This window comes from Rhipicephalus microplus, chromosome 6 (assembly GCF_043290135.1).
Source record: "Rhipicephalus microplus isolate Deutch F79 chromosome 6, USDA_Rmic, whole genome shotgun sequence".
NCBI classification, from domain to species: Eukaryota; Metazoa; Arthropoda; class Arachnida; order Ixodida; family Ixodidae; genus Rhipicephalus; species Rhipicephalus microplus.
Window position 1 is genome coordinate 149,468,443 of NC_134705.1, and position 22,370 is coordinate 149,490,812.

Consider the following 22,370-nt stretch of genomic DNA (forward strand, 5'->3'; position numbering starts at 1 on the left):
TTGTACGTCCCAAAATTATGATATGATTATGAGAGGCGGTGTAGTGGACGATTCCAAATATTTGAACAATCTGGTGCTTTACGTTCACTGACATCGCACAGTACGCGGGCATTCACAACTTTGCTTCATGTAAATGCGATCGTCACAACCGGTATTGAACTGACAACATCCGTGTCAGCAGCCGAACAGCCTGACCCTTACACCACAGCGGTGGTTAAGGGCATCTAGTGAGTATTGTGTGTAGCAACGAAACTCAACCAAATTACACCACGAAACTAAAACAGAAGCACTAATCAGTGCAGCTAGCAGACCACCGGAAAGACGTCAATGTACAAGACAACAGTTAAAGAGATATAATTCTTGAGCTTTGTTCCAAGTATTGGCTACATGTGTGCTCTAATAGCAAGCGCAACCCTCTCAACAACCTAAGGAAGTAGGCTGATGATTTATTGAAGGAAGCTCATTCAACGTGGACATCTTAGAACAAAGTGCGAGATGAGTTTCTGCATGTTTTAATTTTAATTTAGCCAATAAACCACTTTGGATCGTATATTTTGTGATCACATTAAAATAGCACCCGAACAAACATCTGTTAAGGCTGCTATTCAGTTTTAACAACATTTTTAATCCACCAGCGAATTTAAAGTGGACCCAATGCTAACATATTTCAATTTACTAAGGTGTGTGCTGGACGCATTCTAGTTCCACGAAAATGCTTTGCAACATCATCCGATGCCTCTCATCTCATATTTACCAGAAACTACTCGAAGGACTGGACACACAAAGCGCTTTGTTTTCTTGAGAACTACGTCATCTGAGACCCTGGCGTTTAGACAGGCTCTACTCGTCTGAAGAACTTGTAGCGGACTTATATTTCTGGAAAATAATGCAGAAGAAAGAGGTAACCCTCCTAAGTAGAGCACGGATAATTGAAGCCAAGTATGCACTCATGTGGTTTAAAAAAATAGTCCTTCGCTGTCCAGCTGAGGTTCCGGCTAGGGATGGTTGAGCAGAACTTGAACACAGTCACTTAATTTATGGATACCGCAGACTTAAGTACACAAACGCCGCAAAAGAGTTCTACATTCTTTGAAACATGATTACTAGGTGAAAAATCACGATCGAGTGCGCGACATAGCAAATATTTTGATCAAACTAGAGTTCAATAACTGATATTTTTAGTTCTCCTCAACAAGAAGGAACATACCTCATATTTGTAAGTGAAAATTCACTTAAAATTTTTTCTGGGGTCTCTTGAAGTGAGTTGGAGGAGATTTTTACTGTATTACATCATGTCGTTATTTCCAAAGCTTATTGCTGCCATCAGTTCCTCACATTCAGTTTAATTGTGTTCACCTATTTGCCATAACCACTCATTCCACTAACTCGAAATCTACTCATATGGTTCTCGTAATTGATGTCATGAAGGATGTAATTACTTAACATGACTGCGGCTACATAACAAGTCATCATAGAGGCGTGGAATAAATATCGATTTCCTTCATTTTCGAGCACATCAGCGAATTTCTTGAAACAACTGCTATATCATGTAAGTTGCAGCGCTTACCATAATACTGCTGGAATTCCTAGAATAATTTGACACCCATCGATTCAATCAAGGTTAGAGAGATAACACGTAATTTTCACTCATGTGAAATTTCCGAAAATTATTATCTTGATTTTCAGAAGGTGTCCTCGCTACATGAGGAAAATTTTGCGAGCAGCGCTTTGCTGTAGATTTTTCAGTTGTTGCAGGATGTAAACTGAGAGTGTGTATATGGAGTGAAGGTATAGGTGTGCTCAATCCTCTGTTCGTGTCGTCAGTTCATACTTTCCGTACTTACACACAATGCTAGCACGTCGGCGCCATAAATATATTTACTTGTTCTAAATACAATACTGATTTCCAAGATTACAAGGGGAACAGTGGTTACATACAGAGGTTCTTGCCCTCGACACTTCTAATAAACGCAGGATATGTTTTACTGAAATGTACGTATTTGTAACGTGTCTCATTTGAAATTTTCAGGTCGCCTTGTTAGGAAAGGGAATGAGTTGTGGTGTAAGTAAACACCATGTTTTTTTTGTCAGCATGCCCTGCCCTGTTCCAAACAAAGTCAGTGTCAATGTATATGCCCCCCAAAGAATGAGTTAGGGGGGAGTGTGGTAATGTAATGTATTACAAAGTAAAAGCTTTTGTCTTCCCTCACAAGAAACTATAAAGACAAAAATATTTAAATAAATAGGAAGGGGTTATGTATGTTTCACGAATATCCAAATAAAAAAATGACTTCTGGGAGTAGATCTATTTAAGATGACGAGAACATCCGGCTGTTTTGAACATTTATCGAGTCTGAGAAAATTGTGTTTTTGTTACTTTGTTATTTAATGAAGTATTTGGTTGCGCAATGTTTTTGGAGAATAATGAGCTTTTTTCTTATAAATATTGTTAGTATATTGCTTGTTTACGGGTGTATCCCCCTCTTTAAGCCTAAATAAAAGAACTTAGAAAATGCATACTTCTTAGCTTCGAGCAATAAATTAAAAAGGTAAATCTCATATATAAAATGCACTACAGATGAGAGGAACGTGTGCCTCACAAAAATACTTATGAATGAATCTACTATGGCAACTCATTCATTCCATGAAACAGATGTTTAGTTTGTCGTAAACATTGTTTAAACATGTACGATTTCTTACCATTCAGGTGGATGGAACCTTCGTTATCACACTTAGGTTGAAAACAAAAAACACTTTACCTCGATGACCCTTCACCATTTTGCGTTGGGAATATTAACGCACAGAAATGAATGCAAAATATACACCGCATCTTAACAAACTTTGCAGGGAAAAGATTATCGCAAAAATATCTGATATTTTAAAACAAACAGCATGTATTATAGCAAGTTTATTGTTGCCCAATGAATCGGAGTGCAGAAGTTATAAACATAAAATGATAAATAGAGCAGCATAAAGTTGCTCTACCTGCGTGACTACATGTCCTGAATTCTACAGCTAGCCACGCAAAAGGGTTGTTTTCAAAATATGTTACCGCAGGAATGGTGAGCGGCGGTGTTCCTGCCAAGATGTTGTGAAGTTTTGGTGCTTACCCCGATTATGATTGTTTCTTTTTTTATTGCAGTTGATGAAGACTGTAAAAAGCCCAACTGTGCGTGGCCACAGAAACTAGTCTGCCCAACCAGTGATAACTGTGGCTGCTACTGCCGTAAGAGCTTATTATTTAGCGTTTGCGAATTTTGAATGTTATGGCTTGTATTTTCAGTCCATAATGCAAATTATCTTATGATGTTATTTTAGAGTCCTGAATTCTTGCAAATTACCACATGAAACTCGCCTTGAAATTTTCCCGTTCATTACAGCATGCTCTCACCATCGAGTGAAGCTCTGTTGGGTGTAGTGAACTCAAACTTTATTCTTTAATCTTTATTCGAATTATACCTGCAGCGCCCGAAGGCGTAATAGCAGGGGGGTTACAGATTCGAAAGAAACATATTTTCATTTACAGCAGACACTTGTACACTTGGGAGCCCATTCCACTCATGTATTGTTCTGACAAAAAAGAATTTGCTAAAATTCCAGTCCTGGGATGGTATTCCCTCAGTTTAAAAGGATGATCAATTCGATTCGACAAATAATACGGCGTCTGTAAATACATAACCTTATTGATTCCAGTTTTATTATTAAATATTAGATATAAAAGTTTTAATCGCAGTTTTCTTCTATGCGATGAAAGCAGCTCCCAATTCAATTTTTGTTTCATAGCAGTAGAGCTTTCCCGCCATTGATACCGTCCCAGGACGAACCTTGCCACCCTGTTCTGTATTTTTTCTATCTTATCACTAAGATATACCTGCGCCGGATCCCACACAGCGCAGGCGTACCCTAAGACTGGTCGTACACACGTCAAATACGCACATTCTTTGAGTCGCTGATGCGAACATCGTAAGTTACGCTGAATAAATTTTAACACCCTCGCAGCTTTCGCGACAACATAATCAACATGTACATTCCATGAACAGACAGAAGAAAAGAACACACCCAGGTATTTGTAAGTTCTCTTCGTGGTAATTGGCACACCATTTATACAATATCTAAATTTGATCTTCTTTGTCCTCTTTGAAACACAAAGGTTAATGCACTTATTAAAATTTAAAGACATTTTCCACGTTGTACACCAGTCATGAATACGCACCAAGTCATTTTGAAGTTGGGAGGAATCCTGCCCACTCTTAATTTTCCGGTAGACTGTGCAGTCATCGGCAAAAAGCCGGATAGACGATGAGATACCAACCGAAGTATCAATGATATAAATTAAAAACAACAAAGGACCCAAAACGGAGCTCTGTGGCACACCTGATGTCACGTCAACATAACTGGGTGCTTTTCCATTCGAAACAACACATTGGCGCCGATGCTTTAAATAATTTTCTATCCAGGTTATCACATTTAGGTCTAAATTAAATAACTTAAGTTTTTGCAAAAGGAGCGCATGTGAAACCGAATCAAAAGCTTTTTGGAAATAAAAAAAATACAGTCAATTTGCATAATTTTATCAATACTAGAGGATAAATCATGATAAAATTCAACCAGCTGCGTGGTACAAGATAGTCCTTTACGGAATCCATGCTGATTTTCAATTAACAAGTTGTTGTGTTTAACAAACTGGTGTTTTATCGGGAACTTGATTGAAAATTTTAGGGGCTTCTTATACTTTACGAGCAGTGAGGAGTTGGACGAAAGTTAAAGTTCGTCTGGTCTGACATTGGTTGAGGTGAAACAATATCACTGAGCTAGTCTGAGGAAACGATTTAATGTTTCGGCACCGCACATTGATTTCTTGTCACTGAGTTGGAATAGAAATTATTTTTAATTACAAGGACTTCTAGTCTATCACAGTTAACAAGGTATACCGGTGTGTGGTTGTGGAATGTCAGATAACTTCATGACCAGGTTTCAGCTTAAGTCTTCCCCTATCCACTTATATCCCTACTTAAGCGCTATCCCTCAATAAACATTCTTCAATAATTCGCCGCCTATAGAACGGAAGGGGCACTGTAGTATACGCCCGACGCACCAGATATCGAAACAACTTGGTTCGTCGCCAATTTGAAATAGTAAAGATCACGTAAGCACGGCTGGGTCAATATGTTTAAATATCACTCAATAAAAGATTGCTTCTTGCGAGCATAAGTCATAATAAATATGAATGCAGTTGTCTACAAATGCTACACCTTCTACACAAGCAAACGTCTGAATTTTAGCCCTACACGATGTGTCAAAATGGCGATTTCCATAAAAGCTTTTGTAAACAAAGATAGGGTTTTTACTATTTTGATAAGGCAAATAACAAAAGCTCGACGGCTGTTATTTTAACAAAGAACATAATTAGAAACTTCATTTGAGAACATCTGTACTTGTTTTACAGTATTTCAAATTTAGCAATGTCATAAAAAACAAGAACAAAACCAGCAAAATCAGGAAACTTGGGAACATATTTACGCGTGCCATAGTACTACTACATAACAGCTAGGCATAGTGGACATAGTTGTATAAATATGGTCATGCATTGTTTCACACTATTGTAAATAAATTTAGTGTAAATAACGCTGTGGCTGCATTTGATATTGCTGCGTAGCCCACCTAATTTGGTTACTGTCTTTGAAGCCAAGAAGTGAAACTAGGCTGAGTAAATAGAAATATTTTTTGTATTGCACGTAAACAGTGTCCTAGATAGACCATTTGAGTGCATTAATAGAAGCATCAAGCAAAGCAAAACATGGAATGCTGACAGAGATCACTGTCTAAATACAATTACTCTCACGGGCGTCGATTCCATGGTGCAATTAATAAAATCACATCAAAGAGCCAAATAATTGTTGCACAAAAATGAAAAGAGGACGTAAACGACATACTATACGTTCAAACTATTTGCTTTCAGCCATCCTACTAAGACAAGAAAGAGTCCCTACACGACCAGGCAAAGCATACATGTCATTGCATGCTTTCTCCAATGTCAATAGCCCAACTTTCAATGCCACTGCATGCCACTTGGCAATATAAACATTCATGTTCGTCGATCAACGTTTAAAATATTCTTTTTTCAAAATGATCCATAAAAAAGACGTACTTTAAGACTTACACAAAAACCGAATAATAATGATGGCGTTTTTTTTTCATTCTCAGAGGACGTCCCTTGTTATGTGCCTCGGTGCAGCAGTGGCTGCCAAGCCAGCTGCTTTACGAGGCCTGGCTTCTGTCAATGCAAATGCAGTAAGTACAATGATGCACAAGCATCATGAAACAGCCTTGTTTGTCTTATTACAGTCTTTGTCTTATTACAGTATTTGTTTTTTATGCGGCTGAACAAATGTTACGTAGATCCCACATAATCTGAGAGTTGATGTCATGCAAAGCAGCACGTGAATATAGGCCTATACCGAATGTTTACTGCATTGAACGAAGCGTTGCTAGTTGAATTGGATTCTTTCTGGAATTTGAGCATAGATGGGTATATCGAGGGCAGGGAAGTTGTGGTTGCTATGTTAACTCCACTTTTACAGTTTACTGGTAAACATACCATTTCTATCATAAGATTAAGCAACAACATGACGAAAAGTAACAAACAATAACGTCAAGACAAGTATAGGGTATAGTATTAGAAGTACTTGTGATATATATATGAAGAAATAAACAAAAAGATAACTTGACACCAATAGGATGCGAACCTACGACTTTAGAATAATTGTTATTCTCATTATTGTTCTCAACATTGCTGTGTCTCAGAAAAGAGGTGAACGCCTAAATTTAGTTTTCTTCCTTCATATGATTCATAAAGTTATATTCAAACAATTCTTAACCACGGGAGAACACACTAACAAATGGCACGTGTGACACTTTCATCGCTACACCATAAAGCGCACTATTGTTCGATAATACGGACGTTTGTCCTCTAGCCTGAGTGCTGACGTAATGTCAGACGACAATTTACCCAGGGTCCATAGTCGCCAGGAAAGAAGACGTTCCTAATAACTCGAGGGTGTGCACATTTTTGAGCTTAATGTTAATACACCTCGTAAAAGTTGCCTCAAAGTAAAAATGACAGCATATGTTTCAGCAGTACACCTCGCATGATGATCAAAACGGAAATACAAGAACGCTTTAGCCTCTAGTGCTGCAATGATGCTGGTAGTGGGCACGTTAGTGGTGACATGCTTGCTCAACTATATATGAACAATCAGTTCTCGCGTTGGAACGTTTTCTAGACACGTCAATGCGTACAGAAGTTCTACATTTAATTACTGAGTACTATATCTCTCCGTCTCATAAAGTTAGCTTCATTTTGAAAGTGCCACAAAGCATGCTGCTTGGTGCATGCTCCGCATATCATTATTTGCTGCAGAACGTGAGATCGTCCAATTTTGTGAGCGAAAGATATTTTACGCCAGGTTCCATCATGACTTCAGTGACGTAAGTTTTGTCATGGAACTGACAAAAAAGTAAACGCAGGACCAGAAAGCAACAAAAAAAGGCTCCTTCAACAGAAACAGAACACACAACCTTTCGGTTCATGACAACAGAGACCGGCTATGCTACCTACTCCGCGGCGACGTTGCATGAAAGCTTTTCAAACATGCCTTTTACATCTAAGACTGTTCTTTCTCAGTGTTTTTGGTATAGTGAAATATTGCGAGATGACCATGACATCTGCGACTTTTTGAATGCGTCGAGCCTACGCGTCCGTCTCATTCTGTGCGTTTACAACGGAACAGCAATTTTGTTGATGAATTAACACAAACCTAAGTGGCGAAAAAAAACCCTTGCGTCGGCCTGACCCATGGCACCCATCTATACCAAAAATGACTCTGCATCACCTGGCTCTAACTCCGAATCCTCCGTTCGCGCTCACCCGGTGAAAAATCGCGGCCGGCCAACAGCGCAGACATGACGCGCCTTGTGGTTCTCTCGATAAGGCAGTGGCGTTCAATACTCGAACATGATGCGAGTAGGCGACCTCAGCAACAAGCCCTAATCCAGCATCCATCAATTGACGGTTCCTCTCACTATTACACACCTTTATCTGATTCCACTCTGACCATTGACTACCACAGCTACCACAAGCATATATGACCACAAAAGTCTGTTTTATTATTGATCATGGATGGTGGTCGTTGCAATGGAGATGCATTATTAAGCGTCAACGTGGGTGCATTCTCGTTAAACGGCGCTATAGCTGTGCGCCATCGACAAGACTTGTGAAGACCCTGTTATACGAATGTACACTGAACATTTAACTACATCTTTAAGGACAAGTTTCACTTACGTGCTATACCAATATGACGGAAAGTGTAGTAGCCTATTCGCCATGTTCTTCTAGTTCCTCACCTTCCCATACAAATTTCGGTGCGTGTCAGCTAACGGAGACGACTACGATAATTTCCAGATGTCGGCGACTAGGTAAATACATATGTGTAGAAAAACGCCCGAAGTGAGTTTGGTTTGCTGTGAAATCATTTTAAAATAGTCTTGAGAGAACTTCACAATTGTGCTGCTATGTACTCAGAAAGTGTGCAGTTGGTTGCGTCTCTATATATATATATGTAAATATATTCTCTTTCTATATTTTTCTGTTTCGCTCCTTCTTTCATCTTCTTTTTATATTTTATTTCATGTTTTCTAACTCACTTTCTGTCTTTCTTCTACCTATTTCTATTTAGCCTCTTTATGTATTTACTTGCCATGGTCACTTGATTTCTATCTCTTCTTGTCCGCAGATTTCTCCCGCTTTCTTTGAATATGTATCTTGCCGTCATTCAGTTTCTGCTTTTTTGCTGTCTAGCCTTCTTGGTCTCTTTCTTTCTATTATATGCTTTATTCTATTCAGTCCTTCTCACAAGGCCATTCGCGATGATAGCAGTTTCTGCGAACGCCTACAAAAAAACACAACAGATCCGCTGGGTTTAGAAAGTCCAAAATGCATAGTTGATGCCAAGTGATTGAAAACAAGCTGATCGATTTGTGCTGTTTTTATCGCTGACACCAGCACCCATGACTTGTTCCGAACTGTGAGCGCTAGGCTTTTATTTCTCATTCGGACAAATTCCTCTTCCATCTTTCTGCTGCTGCGTTACGTAACTTCCTTCATTTCTTTGACAACGCGAAATGAAAGAAAACAACAGCAGACGTTCGGTGAGCAAACAAAAGGGCACAGGTCTGAATTGATCAACTGAATATGGCTGATTTTGCCAATTCTAAAAAAATAAGTTAAATAACCTTTGTGGAACTGCAATGAAGCTGCCGTCCTCAGTGGGTACGTTCTGTGTAAAAATGTTCCCAAACACTCCAAGGTAATATAATCGGATCCTCCATATGATATGGCATTGAGGCCGGAAGCGATGCCAAGCAGCTTTGGAAATGGCAACAGGCTGCTTCAAAAGAGCACCCGGCGAATCAAAATCTAATGTTCAAATATAAATATGTACAGATATAAACACGTAGGCCCATTGATAACGTCATTTGACCTTAATTTTTTTGCAGTGCAAGCAACTAAAAGGTGTGCGGAAGCATGGGAAAGCGAATGTCTCGCCGTCTGTGTGGGGCATTCTCCTTGCAAATGCAACTGTGGTATGTTTTTTTTTCGGCTTCTAATATTTTTAGCATATCTTAGGGCTTTATTAGTAATTTTGTTCTTTTTAATTTAGAAATAACTGCAAATGTATAAGTGTGAACGTACGTCGTAGGGCAGCTTTGGTGTTCCGGTCGATGATTGACTATATACTTTTACCTCGTCTTCGTTGTGTTTTACATTGAAATATACAATTATTCTGCTTTGCCAAACGACCTTTAAGGTTGCCCGTTGAATGCACTACTCTCTCCAGCTAACCTGGGCGTGATTAACATGAACGATTCTGCCCAACAGAAGAAAATAGACGAAGCCAACGACAGCCAACAAGCGGCAACATGCAGAGATTTCTCTTTGACATCTTAAAAAATATCTTGTAGAGTATTGTGTAAGTTTAACCATGGAAACCAACATGCAAGCTAGTACAACCAGTTCAGCTTGACTGACATCGTTCCCAGGAATTAAAGACACCTGAATGTGGCTCCATATCTCGGCAGCAGGAATGTCAGCTTGCCGTATCTGACTAGGACATAAGTAAAAAGTCATCTCTCTTGAAAATAACGATGTCAAAAACCACTCCAGGTAATATATAGCATAGATCCCTTTTTACATCTTGGTAAAGTTTCAGTATCGCACTACAATGCATGAGGCCTCCCAGAACAATTGAACACCACCCTTAGAAACATAGGGGATTTTATTGCTAAACATTAAACGCTGTGGAAAACCATACGGTTTGTAGTGCAGCACTGTAAATTTGCCAGTCTGTTCAAGTACGTCTCTGCTGTATAAGACAGGGGTCGTATTTCATAACTAGTGCATTTCATCAGATATGATTTTTTCCTCCTATTTTAAATTCAGTTACGGCAGGCCGCTGCTGTGGTACACGAGAGGGGCCGCTACGTGCACATGTCCCCAAATTCTGGTGATGTCAGAGCAAAATGCATGGTTAGAATATGCAGTATAGTGCCGTGCACTATGATTATATAGCAGATTAGCTATGTATGCACCAAAACACAGTGGACTCAGTGCAAGCCACCATATTTTGCCTGTACGTGGCGCTATCTGTCGCAAGCGTGGCGAAGCAACATTCTTGGCTACCACATTAAAAGACGCTCCACAAATCAAACGGGAAACTTCTCGACCTTATTCGTGTGCTAAGCCTGTTTCGGGCTTACCCTTTACTGCAAACTTGTGCAGTTGTTTTTCTTTTTCAAAATTTGAGAAGGCTTTCCTCGGCAGTACAAAATGTCTACAGCACGTGCATTGTAGACTGTAGAAGTATCTTCATTGCATATTACTATCGCGATGCAAAGAAACGAGAACAGCGGAAAGCGTGACTTTCGAATTTGTTGAACTGTGACATGGCTCAGCCGCCGCTGGGAATATTTGGGTTTTTCATGTGCTTTCCGACAGCGCCGCCATAGTGGTAGAATCCTGATTCTAATAAAACTGACTTCGCCAAACGCTCATGCATAGTATGTGCCTATTATTTCAAGCCATGCCTGGAACTGGCCACACACGCGTTGAGAAAATGTCAATCAGAGTAAGATTCCGTAGCGCTACATTGACGCTGGGTGACAGCACAGATTCGCCTACCGGAAGTCATAGCATGTTGCAGTTCGACTGAATCGAAAGCCACGCTGTGAGCCGCTTATGTTTTTTTTTCTTCGTGATGGTACCCCATTGCAGTTGTCTTAAAAAGTGCACAGTGTATGTATCTACTCGTTAGTCATATTATCTCCTATTATTTACTTGCTTGGATTGCTAACTTGGCGCAGTGAATACACGCCTTTGATCTACAGAAGAAAATGGGGTTAGGATGCGAAAGCATCTCGCTAGAAGTATTGGCGCCGTGGGTGCGAGATAGCGTGATCTTGCCTATATATGTATAGATAAGTAGTGACAACAGTGTGAACCATTTAAACTAGTTTGCCCCGTAACGGTGTTTTCCGTGTCTATAACTAACACCATACAATAAAACTGTTTTCACAAACTAAAACAGCCATGTCGTGTGTGTTTTGGTTTGTCAAAACAGCTTTATTATAGGGTGTCAGTTATAGACACGGAAAACACCGTTAATGGGGCAAACTGGTTTACAATGAAGTGCCACATTCCTCCTTTTCGCATAAAAAAAGATTCCTTTCACCCTTGCAAGTTCTGTCTTTCCACGTATATTACTACCTTAAAGATAAACGTGAACACTCTTCGGAGGTCATTATAATCTCATCGCAGAGTCATGTGACCCTGAAGGAAGCCATCAAGTCTATTAAAAATAGTGATATACGTGGCAAGGCAGCAATCACAATGAGTAGTGACACACATAGCTCAGCTAACTCACCCACGAGTCGACTAACTTGAACTCACTCAAACTCAAAGCGAGCCACATATGAGTCTGACTCAGTCCGCGTGAGTAATACTTTCGTGAGTCTGAGTGCAGCTGAGGGAAGTTTTCGTGAGTGTGAGTCCGTGGGAGTGTGGCCCAGGAAAAGTTTGGTGAGTTTTAGCCCGAGTAAGTACAAAACGCAAAACATATTTTTTAAATGTGTCTAATGGAGGGTTTCGGCAATTTCTACAACCTGTGGTTCTTTAACCTGCACCCAAATCTGAGCACACGGGTCTACAGCATTTCCGCCTTCGTCGGAAATGCTGCCACCGCAGCCGGGATTTCATCCGGCGACCTGCGGGTCAGCAGCCGAGTACCTTAGACAGTTCGAATAAAGTAAATTTTCGCGAGTGTGAGTATGGCTTTGGAACATTTTTTTGCGTATGAGTGTGTCCAATGGTCAAAATAAATTTAATGAGCGAATCTGTGAGGACTCCATAAGTTTTGCCGACCAATGATCACACATAATCTTTTCTTTCTTTTTTTAGAATGCTCACAGTAGAATACTTTCCGTGAATATATGTTACGGGAATCAAATAAAGATAAATTTATTAATTTGATTGAGTTCACTTGACTCACTCTTGACTACGAATATTTTTACTTGTGCGCGCAACTACAATAACATGTCTGCGCTCAATTTCACTTCTTGTGTGGTGAAATTCGCTGCCGTTTTCTTCTCTTGCATGGAAGCACTTTCATATAGAAGCTTATGCTAGAGGCTGTCACGTCATTACCACTAAATTCTACCACCATACTTGTCATCACAACTAAACCTATTGCTTATTGCTCTGTTGGCTTAAAGCACGCCTATCTGAGTATTCATGTCATGCCTTCATGAGTATTCAATCTGCTTAGTGATTTCAACCGATGAACAAAATATACGCTTGATCAAGATCAGCAGCCACACAGATTTGAGTTAAAGAAATGTGCTATGTGCCTTCATCTAATCGAAAGCCTCACATCAACTTACTCGGAAAGCATTGCGAGAAAGACATTTTTATAAATTATGCACTGTTTTGACAAAAGAAGGCCGCAAACTGGAAGAGATTCATGGAAGCCTTGAGAAGTTTGTCTGTAGTTCTTATGGGCAGTGACCGCTGAATAAGTGGCATGTACTTACACAAGCATTATTTGAGTGAAAGTAAACATCTGTGATTTTATAAGGTTCTTATCGGTAGGCCACTTAATACTAAGAGCTTGTCTGCTGCCTAGTTCCTTCTTCCTGAATTGCTCATTTTCCTATTCATTTACTGACTTTTACACCAAACCAAACGCCTCAAAACAAAAAAAAACATTCTACCGAACAGTAGAAAGCAAAAAGTAAATCTCTAGCTTGTTACCTTCGTGATATGTGTTGCGTTCCAATGTTAATGTTAGGTATCGACGGGTGAAGTTTATTTTTATGTTGAGTCCGCTTCGTTGTATCAGTGTGTAGGGTCCTCGGCTGCAGATACGAAGGTTGGGGCTTGGTCCCGGCCGCGGCAGTTTCATGTTGATGTAGGTAAGATAATAGAGACCCGTGTACTGTGCGCTGTAATAGCACGTTAAAGAACACCAGAGGGTAAAAATTTCTGGAGTCGTCGAGTACGGCGTCTCATATTCATACGGTGGTTTTGGGACGTAAAACCCCACATATTCTTAATATCATCCAGTTTTATGTTGCTACATCTTGTGTTTCAAGCCCGTGTCAATCTTTTACATGCAGCAACGTCCCGTTATTCAGCCAATTCTCGACATTAATAGGCAAGATAGCGCGTCTACTGCCCGCTATGTACAGGAAATTCTCTTTGGTCACCGATAATTTACCAGCCAACGAGTATATACAAAAATAAACTTCAATTCTGTAACACACTGTCGTAAGATCTGTAACGTGTAATTTAAATTTTATGACGAATGTTTTATGGGAAGTAAGTTATAAGAAATTGGAGGCCAACTAAAAGCAGTGAAACTATGTTTTTCGTGTCGTATTGTTGCAGTCATTTGCTGTGATTGTGATTACTCTCTGCTCTCTTCAATTTCAGTCGGCCAATTTCAGCCGCACCAACGCAACACTTACAGGAACTCCACTCTTCAGCGCGAGTTCGACTGTCATCCGCCCCCTCAAATCAAGAGGTATTAAGAGAAGCGGAATAGCAGGAAAGACAGGAAGGAGCTTAGCCACTCTTGAAAGCTTCAGAGAAAACTATTCTTGTGCTTACTCTAGGTATTATAACTTTACACTGGAGTTTGGAATTTGTTAAGCTATGGGGTTGTTCACCTAGGAAGAACATATACACAAAATTTCAAATTTCGAATAAAATATGCCGCCAAGGAAGCCTCCGAATATATTTGCCAACGTATACCATATTGTCTGTTTTCGTTGCCGCGTTCACTCGGTGTGACTTGGATATCATTCTTTCTTGACTGAAGGACTGCTGGTGTTAAAACTAAGGAACTAAATACTATAATGGTAACTAATGCGTGTCTGTTCATCAGTTACTGAAACAACTGTCACTACTTGTCACTAACTATGTGCTGCCCATTCTCTTGAGGGCACAAGTGCCCACTATTTTAGATTGTAATCTTACCAGTTGAGCACCTGCACTTGCGGTTTCCAGTATATTCCTAAATAGCCTTTTGATGAATATGTGTCAAATTATCAATTCCACTGGATGTATATGACGCTGGGAATATAACATAAATAATATGAGGGGCAATTAACTTTCCTGACAAATAATGAAGGTTATAGAGTGAGTACTCTGATGCGCTGTACGCTGCTATAGCGTAATTGTAGCACGTGGTGGTACCGCACTATATAAAACTCTCTGTTAAGTGGTCTCTGACATTCCATTGAGCATACTGACCATAAATCAATGGCTGTGGTTCAAGCTAAGCGTTACATAAAGCTGAAAGTTTTTAATGCTTCATGAAAAAATAAATGTCATGTTCGGCGCCAGTGGTTTAGACACGAGTGATGGAAAAATTCAGATCACTGGATATTGCGCTATGATAGCGTATTGTATGACGTCCTAATAGCTTCACCGATAATAATTTTTCGCAGACCAAGTGACATAATTTTCCCCTATCCTACTATGACGCCATCACAAAAAGATAGCAGCATATGCGCGGAGGGCATGATGATGAGTAGGGCAAAACATCCTTCAGTCCCTCGACCCTTCCATCCGTCCGTTCGTTCTTGCTTCCGTCCACCCGTGCATCCGTCTATGTGACCGTCCGTTAGTGCATTCGTCCGTCTGTGTGTCAGTCCGTGCGTCTGTCTGTCCATGTGTTCGTCCATACATGCGTCCATCTGTGCGTCCATCCGTCCGTCCGTCCGTTCATACGTCCATCCATCCATCCGTCCATGCATCAATCTGCTGTCCGTCTATTTAGTGAACACTCCAAGTACCGCCATCACGCATCTTTCCATCATTTGTTCATCATATAGAAGTACCACCATCCAGCGGACATTCCAAGGACAAAATGAGAGGTGCCACGACAGGACCAATAGAGGGGCACGCACGCATTTTCTTGATATGGAGTTTTAGAATACCGTTTGCGAGCGCTGCAGGTGTTGCGGGTGCCATAAGAGATTTAGAATAGCGTTGGCCCTGCTGCGAACCGCAACGCACGATCGCACCGACACCGTAGCCTCGAAAACAGCGCTTGCGGGCCACATGTGGGCTGCCATCCCCAAACGCAATTGCGGATTTTCTGCGGGCGGTCCGCGAACGCGAACGCCGACTCGCGTTACGACGCATGCGCAGTGGCAGTGACCGCACCGCAAGGGCTCGCGGTGCGCTATCCTAAAACTCCATATTGGCGTGTGCTTCATGTTTAGTTCCCCACTTTCACCGCCGCTAGTTCATGGGACTGTGGCCCAACCCTCACTAATCCTGTGTTTGGAAAAAGTGCTTAATGATTTAGAGTGCTCGATACTCTACTATGGGAGAGCTGAAAGCCATCCCTTGGGCCAAAAGAAGTAAAAATCTACGCATGACCACAAAGTGAAACCTTGCTAAAATCAAGGAGGTTAAGGCCAGCGAGTTTAACGGGGAAATCTTTTTTAATTAGGCAGTGCTCAAAGTGTGTGCTTCTGTTAGTAGTTTTCTTTTAGTAAGCGTCAAATTTAAGGCACAATTAATTAGAAATTAAGTCACCGATACTCGTCTCTGTAGGCTGTCTCATCAGAAACAACTATCTTTTTATCTATGATTAGCGTACGCAGGTTTCCTCCTCGATTCAGAAAAGTTCGCGCGTGCCGCTCCTCTAGTCTGGCTATGGAAATGGCTACCTACAACTACTACGACAAAGACTACTACTACTACTGCTACATACAATGTGGACGCACGACTCATAGCTTAAGAAGCTTCACCCCCTAAAATCATCGCATGCCGAAAGTGGAGCTGATACTCGCGGCAGTGTGAAATAACGCAAGGTTCAGGTAGAAAAAATCACAGAATATCCACGGAGTCTATGATGATGATGTGGGGCGAAGCGCCCGTCAGTCCGTCCGCGCTTCCGTCCACCCATTCGTTGTTGCTTCCGTTCATCTGCGCGTCCGTCTTTGGAACCATACGTGTGTCCATGCGTCCGTCTTTGCGACCAGCTGTGCGTCCATCCGTCAACCCATGCATCCGTTCTTGCGTCCGTCTGTCCTTCCGTGCGTACGTCCGTTCATCTATGCGTCCGTCCGTGCGTTCATCTGTGCGTCCATCTGTGCGTCCTCCTGTGTGACCGTCCATGCATCCGTCTATCCACGCGTTCGTCTATCCGTCCGCGCATGTGTCTGTTCGTACGTGCATCTGTCTGTTCGTCCGTGCATCCGTCTATTTGTCCGTACTTCTAGTGAACACTCAAAGCCATCTCGCGTATTTTCGTCATATATTCATTATATTGTGAGAATTAATTGTACGTCATCTTCCTCATCTATCAATAACCATCATCAGTCTTCGGCCCACTCCTCTTCATGATCGGCGCCATCTTCGCCATCTTGCCGTTGCTTCAATAAAGCGTCAGCTGCACCGCTGTATTTCAAGTGGTGGAAGGTGCTTCCCGATCTCTTCGACCTCTCTCCATCCAAAGCCAGCTCCTGGAGCTCCGTTCGGGACGTCGCTTGCGCCAGCAGAGCACCATGGCCCAAGAGCAAGCCCAACCGAACCACCCGCCGGCGCAACCACCAGCCGCCAACCCTAGCCCGGTCAACAAACCCCCTCCGGAGCCTCCAATCTTCTCCGGTCTGCCTGGCGAAGATGTCGAAGACTGGCTCGACAACTATGACCGCGTAGGTGTCTACAACAACTGGAACGAGGCATCGAAATTAGCACGCGTCCAGTTCTACGTCTCTCAGGTTGCCAAGACGTGCTTCCTGAACAATGAGAGCGACTTCCGCGATTGGTCTTCCTTCAAAGACCAGCTCCGATGCATTTTCGGTACACCGACCGTCCGTTCAGAAGTTGCTCGCAAGAAACTGGCAGAACGCGTTCAACATTGCGGTGAGTCCTACGCTTCCTATATTGAAGATGTGCTTGCACTTTGCCGCCGTATCGACGACGCCATGCCAGAAGGTGATCGTGTCCGGCACCTTCTGAAGGGTATCAGACCTACCGCTTTCAACGCCCTCGTCGCACACAACCCTTCGACGGTTTTCGACGTCGTCTCGGTATGCCAGCGGCTTGATACCTTGCAGTCAATCCGCCTACGACCTGACTTCTTTGAGAACCCCCTGGCAAACAGTATGGAGCTCCGATCCATCATTCGAGACATGATTCGTGAGGAATTGCAAGCCTACACTTTACCTCCTTCTAACAACGTTCCCGCTCAACCCGCCTCTAGCGATCTGCGTGAAATTATTAGGGAAGAAATGTCAGCGTTCCAAAGCATTCACCGTGCTCCACCACGCGCCCAAACCCCTTCGTATGCACAGATCGCTGCAATGCAACCCTCGCCGTCTCAAGTACCACCACCTGTACCTGATCACGAACATCTCGCACCTCTAGTCGCCCGTCCACCGAACCCTACCTACCATTCTTCCTGGCGGGCCCTACGTCCTATTTGCTACTACTGTGGAATACGAGGACACATTTCCCGGGTCTGTCGACGTCGGCAGCAAGATGAACGTCATGGTTATGCCGCTTTTGAACGAGACGACACATGTCCTCGAGGTTACTACCATTATGCCGACAGTCCTTCCAACCACCGATCACCGTCTCCTGTGCGCATTTCCAACACGACCAACAATACACGTGCATCCCGACCACGCTCCCCTTCGCCACTCCGACGCTCTGTTTCACCACTTCGGCCTGTCTCTAAACTGGCTGCCCAGCGATCGGAAAACCAAACAGTGCAGTTTTTGGAGGGAAAACTGCATCGCGGCGAAATGACCCAAGTCCTCCTGAACGACCGTCAAACATGTTATTGGTAACTGTGGAAGGTGTGCGGGTGTCGGCTTTGGTGGACACGGGAGCAACTATTTCAGTTATGCGTGCCGACTTGTGTTCTCGATTGCGGAAAGTGAAGACACCCTACCTTGGATCATCTTTGATTGGGGCCAATGTAGCAATAATTAGACCATCGGCCCAATGTACTGCGCGTGTCTTCATTGATGGTATTCTTCATCACATCACCTTCGCTGTCTTAATTTCATGTGCTGATGAACTAATTTTAGGTTGGGACTTTCTCTCATCAGCATCTGCATCAATTTCTTGCCGTCAACGTGTAGTCGAAATGACCGAGACCGATCACTGCAGCGAACGCGTCGACGAAAAACCATTGCGTTTCTTCACAGCTTCCGAATCCATACTACTCCCGGGTCAAGAGCAACTCATCACCATCACTTCTCCGAATATTGCCAATGGTGACGTCCTTATCACCCCTTCGAGCAGCTGTCTAGCTCGCGGCGTTGTAGTCCCCTCCAGCCTGGTGTGGTTCAAAGACAGTGCAGCGATAATCATTGGCCTGAACCCTACCCCAGAGCCCGTCCTCCTACCCCAAGGTTCTGCAGTGTCATGTTATGTGGATAACCAACCGGTTTTTTTGGTCTCTCTTGACGCCTTGACAGCTCAGCCACAACAGGCCCAGTCTGTTACTTCCTCCTCCTTTGCTCCCGGGATAAATCCTGACTTTCTGCTTCTCAGCGTGAGGCGTTGCTGAATTTGCTCAGGAAACAACAGGCCTCCTTCGACGCCAATGCTTCGGCACTAGGACAGACCACAGTTGCGCATCATCGCATCGACACTGAAGGTCAGACTGTTGTACGCCGTCGTCCCTACCGAGTCTCCTTGGCCGAGCGCAAAATCATCGAGGAGAACGTGACCGACATGCTAAACAGAAACATCATACGACCCTCTACCAGTTCTTGGTCATCACCCGTTGTGTTGGTACAAAAGAAGGATGGATCGGTACGATTTTGTGTTGATTACCGCGCGCTCAACAAGATTACCCGAAAGGATGTATATCCGATGCCCCGTATAGATGATGCACTTGACTCATTGCAAGGCGCCCAATACTTCTTCACCCTTGACCTTCGGTGCGGGTATTGGCAAATACCAATGGACGAAGCAGACAAAGAAAAGACCGCCTTTTCTACGCCGGACGGTCTTTACGAGTTTAACGTAATGCCATTCGGTCTATGTAATGCTCCCGCCACATTTGAAAGGATGATCGACACTGTTCTTCGTGGCCTCAAGTGGAAAACTTGTCTATGCTACCTCGATGATATCGTCGTGTTTTCTTCCACTTTTGATGATCATCTGCAACGCCTAGATCAAGTCCTCACATGTCTCTCCAACGCTGGACTTCAACTAAACACAAGGAAGTGTCATTTTGGCAACACAGCTATAAAAGTTCTAGGACATCTCGTTACTAAAGATGGCATCCAGCCCGATCCGGACAAAATTTCCGCAGTCCTCAACTTTCCGCGACCCTTTCGTTCCAAAGAACTACGCAGTTTCCTTGGACTCGCATCGTACTTTCGCCGCTTCATTCGCACCTCTGCCACTATTGCCGCTCCTCTCCACGAGCTCCTTGCTAGTACCGGTTCCTTCGATTGGAATGATCAATGCGAAGCCTCATTTCAAGAACTCAAGCAGGCACTGACATCCCCACCGGTGCTTTGTTATTTCGATGACAAGGCACCTACGATATTACACACTTACGCGAGTGGACAAGGAATCGGCGCCGTACTGCTCCAGCACGACCATGCCTTTCGCGAGAAAGTTGTCGCGTATGCAAGCCGCACTCTGACCACTGCAGAGAAGAGGTACTCGATAACCGAACAAGAGTGCTTGGCTGTTGTCTGGGCCATCCAAAAATTTCGTCCGTACCTACATGGTCGACATTTTACTGTTTTGACAGACCACCATGCTCTTTGCTGGTTGTCCACAATCAAAAACTTGTCGGGACGACTTGGCCGCTGGATTCTCCGATTACAATCTTATGACTTTGACGTCATCTACAAGACTGGAAGACAACATCAAGATGGCGACGCTTTGTCACGATGCCCTTTGCCGCAGTTTTCGGTGCACGTCACATCCCCTTGTCAAATTGGCTATACGGAGGACGCCTCGTCGATATCATCCATTTCTTCCCTACCTTCATCCACACGTCCGTCAGCACTTGCTACTCACCAGCGAGCCAATTCTGCACTGACATCATTGGTCGGCTTACCGGTGCTTCGTCTTCCCCTAATGCTAGGCTCCGGAGACAACTCCGACTATTCAAGTTGGAGGACGATGTGCTATATCGATACATTTTGCACCCGGAAGGCCACCGATGGGTTCCCGTCGTACCACGCGCACTACGCACTGAAATTCTGCGCGCTTCCCACGACGACCCGACGTCAGGACACTTGGGTTACTACAAAACATACGAGCGCATCCGCAGTCGATTTTTCTGGCCAGGTCTTTCCACGACAGTAGCTAAATATATTGCCTCGTGCACACTTTGCCAACACCGCAAGCGGCCCACTACTGCTCCAGTCGGGACCCTACAACCACTTCCTTGTCCATCAGAGCCGTTCTCTGTCGTCGGAATTGACCTCTTCGGGCCCCTCCCAACTACATCAGACGGCAAGAGGTGGATCGTCACCGCGGTTGATCCCTTGACCCGGTACGCTGAGACGGCCTCAATCACTTCAGAAAGTGCTTCGGAAGTAGCAACTTTCTTCTTTAATGCTACTTATCTACGTCATGGAGCCCCTCGTGTCCTTTTGAGCGACCGGGGAAAGGCATTTCTTTCAAGCACGCTGAGTGAAGTTCTTCAAGCATCAAAAACAGTTCATAAAACAACATCTAGTTATCACCCGCAAACCAATGGCTTAACGGAAAGATTTCATCGCACGCTGTGTGACATGCTGTCCATGTATATCCGACCGGACCATCGCAATTGGGATGCCATACTACCCTTTGTCACGTATGCATATAATACGTCAGTTCAACGAACCACATGCTATTCTCCATTTTTCCTAGTATACGGACGCCAACCGACATCACCACTCGACGTTTCATTCTTTTCTGGCCCCGTCAACTCTTCACCATTCGTTTGCGACCAGTTTCTGTCCCGCGTTGCTCGATGCCGTCGTCTTGCCCGCGTAAACACCGAAGCTAGCCAAGAAGATCGCAAACATCGTTACGATGCCACTCACCGCGTCGTTCTCTACCGCCCTGGCGACAATGTACTTCTGTGGACTCCTGCGCGAACGCCTGGCTTATGCGAAAAGTTTGAGTCACGCTATCTTGGCCCTTGCAAAGTTATCGAACAGACCTCACCGGTGAACTACCGTGTCACACCTGTTCATGTCCCCACTGACCAACGCTGCCGCGGGACAGAGATTGTGCACGTTTCGCGTCTCAAGCCCTATCGTATGCGTTCCACAGCGTAATTCGCGGCCAGGCTGGCCGCTTCCATCGACGGGGGAAATTAGTGTGAGAATTAATTGTACGTCATCTTCCTCATCTATCAATAACCATCATCAATCTTCGGCCCATTCCTCTTCATGATCGGCGCCATCTTCGCCATCTTGCCGTTGCTTCAATAAAGCGTCAGCTGCACTGCTGTATTTCAATATAAAGTACGCCATCTAGCGGTCATTCCAAAGACTTAGCGACAGGTGGCACGGCCGGACTAGAGGACTAGAGGCACGGCCGGACCTTCTTACGGCCTGCGCTTCGTGTCTAGGTCCCACCTTTCACTGCCTCTAATTTATGGAACTGTAGCCTAACAATCGCTAAACCTAGCTAAAACCAAGGAGGTTACACCCAGCGAGTTTAACGCGGTAACCTTTTGTGGTCAGATAGAGCTGAAAGTGCATCCTTCTGTTACTAGATTTTTTTTGTAAGCATCGAATTCAAGGCAAACTTTATTGGCGAT

General features: G+C 43.5%; 1 protein-coding gene across 4 annotated transcripts in view; it reads left to right on the top strand.

Annotated features, from left to right (window-relative positions):
• LOC119186531 (uncharacterized) overlaps positions 1 to 14,362 on the top strand; it is a 37,529-nt gene extending 23,167 nt beyond the window's left edge. For all 4 annotated transcript variants that reach the window (XM_075865548.1, XM_075865546.1, XM_075865549.1 and 1 more), the window contains 5 exons: positions 2,030 to 2,062; positions 3,143 to 3,226; positions 6,205 to 6,291; positions 9,556 to 9,642; positions 14,045 to 14,362. In XM_075865548.1, the coding sequence (XP_075721663.1) occupies positions 2,030 to 2,062; positions 3,143 to 3,226; positions 6,205 to 6,291; positions 9,556 to 9,642; positions 14,045 to 14,142 (389 nt within the window). In that variant the 3' untranslated portion in view covers positions 14,143 to 14,362. The remainder of the gene's footprint in view (positions 1 to 2,029; positions 2,063 to 3,142; positions 3,227 to 6,204; positions 6,292 to 9,555; positions 9,643 to 14,044) is intronic.
• The last annotated feature ends 8,008 nt before the right edge of the window (positions 14,363 to 22,370 follow it).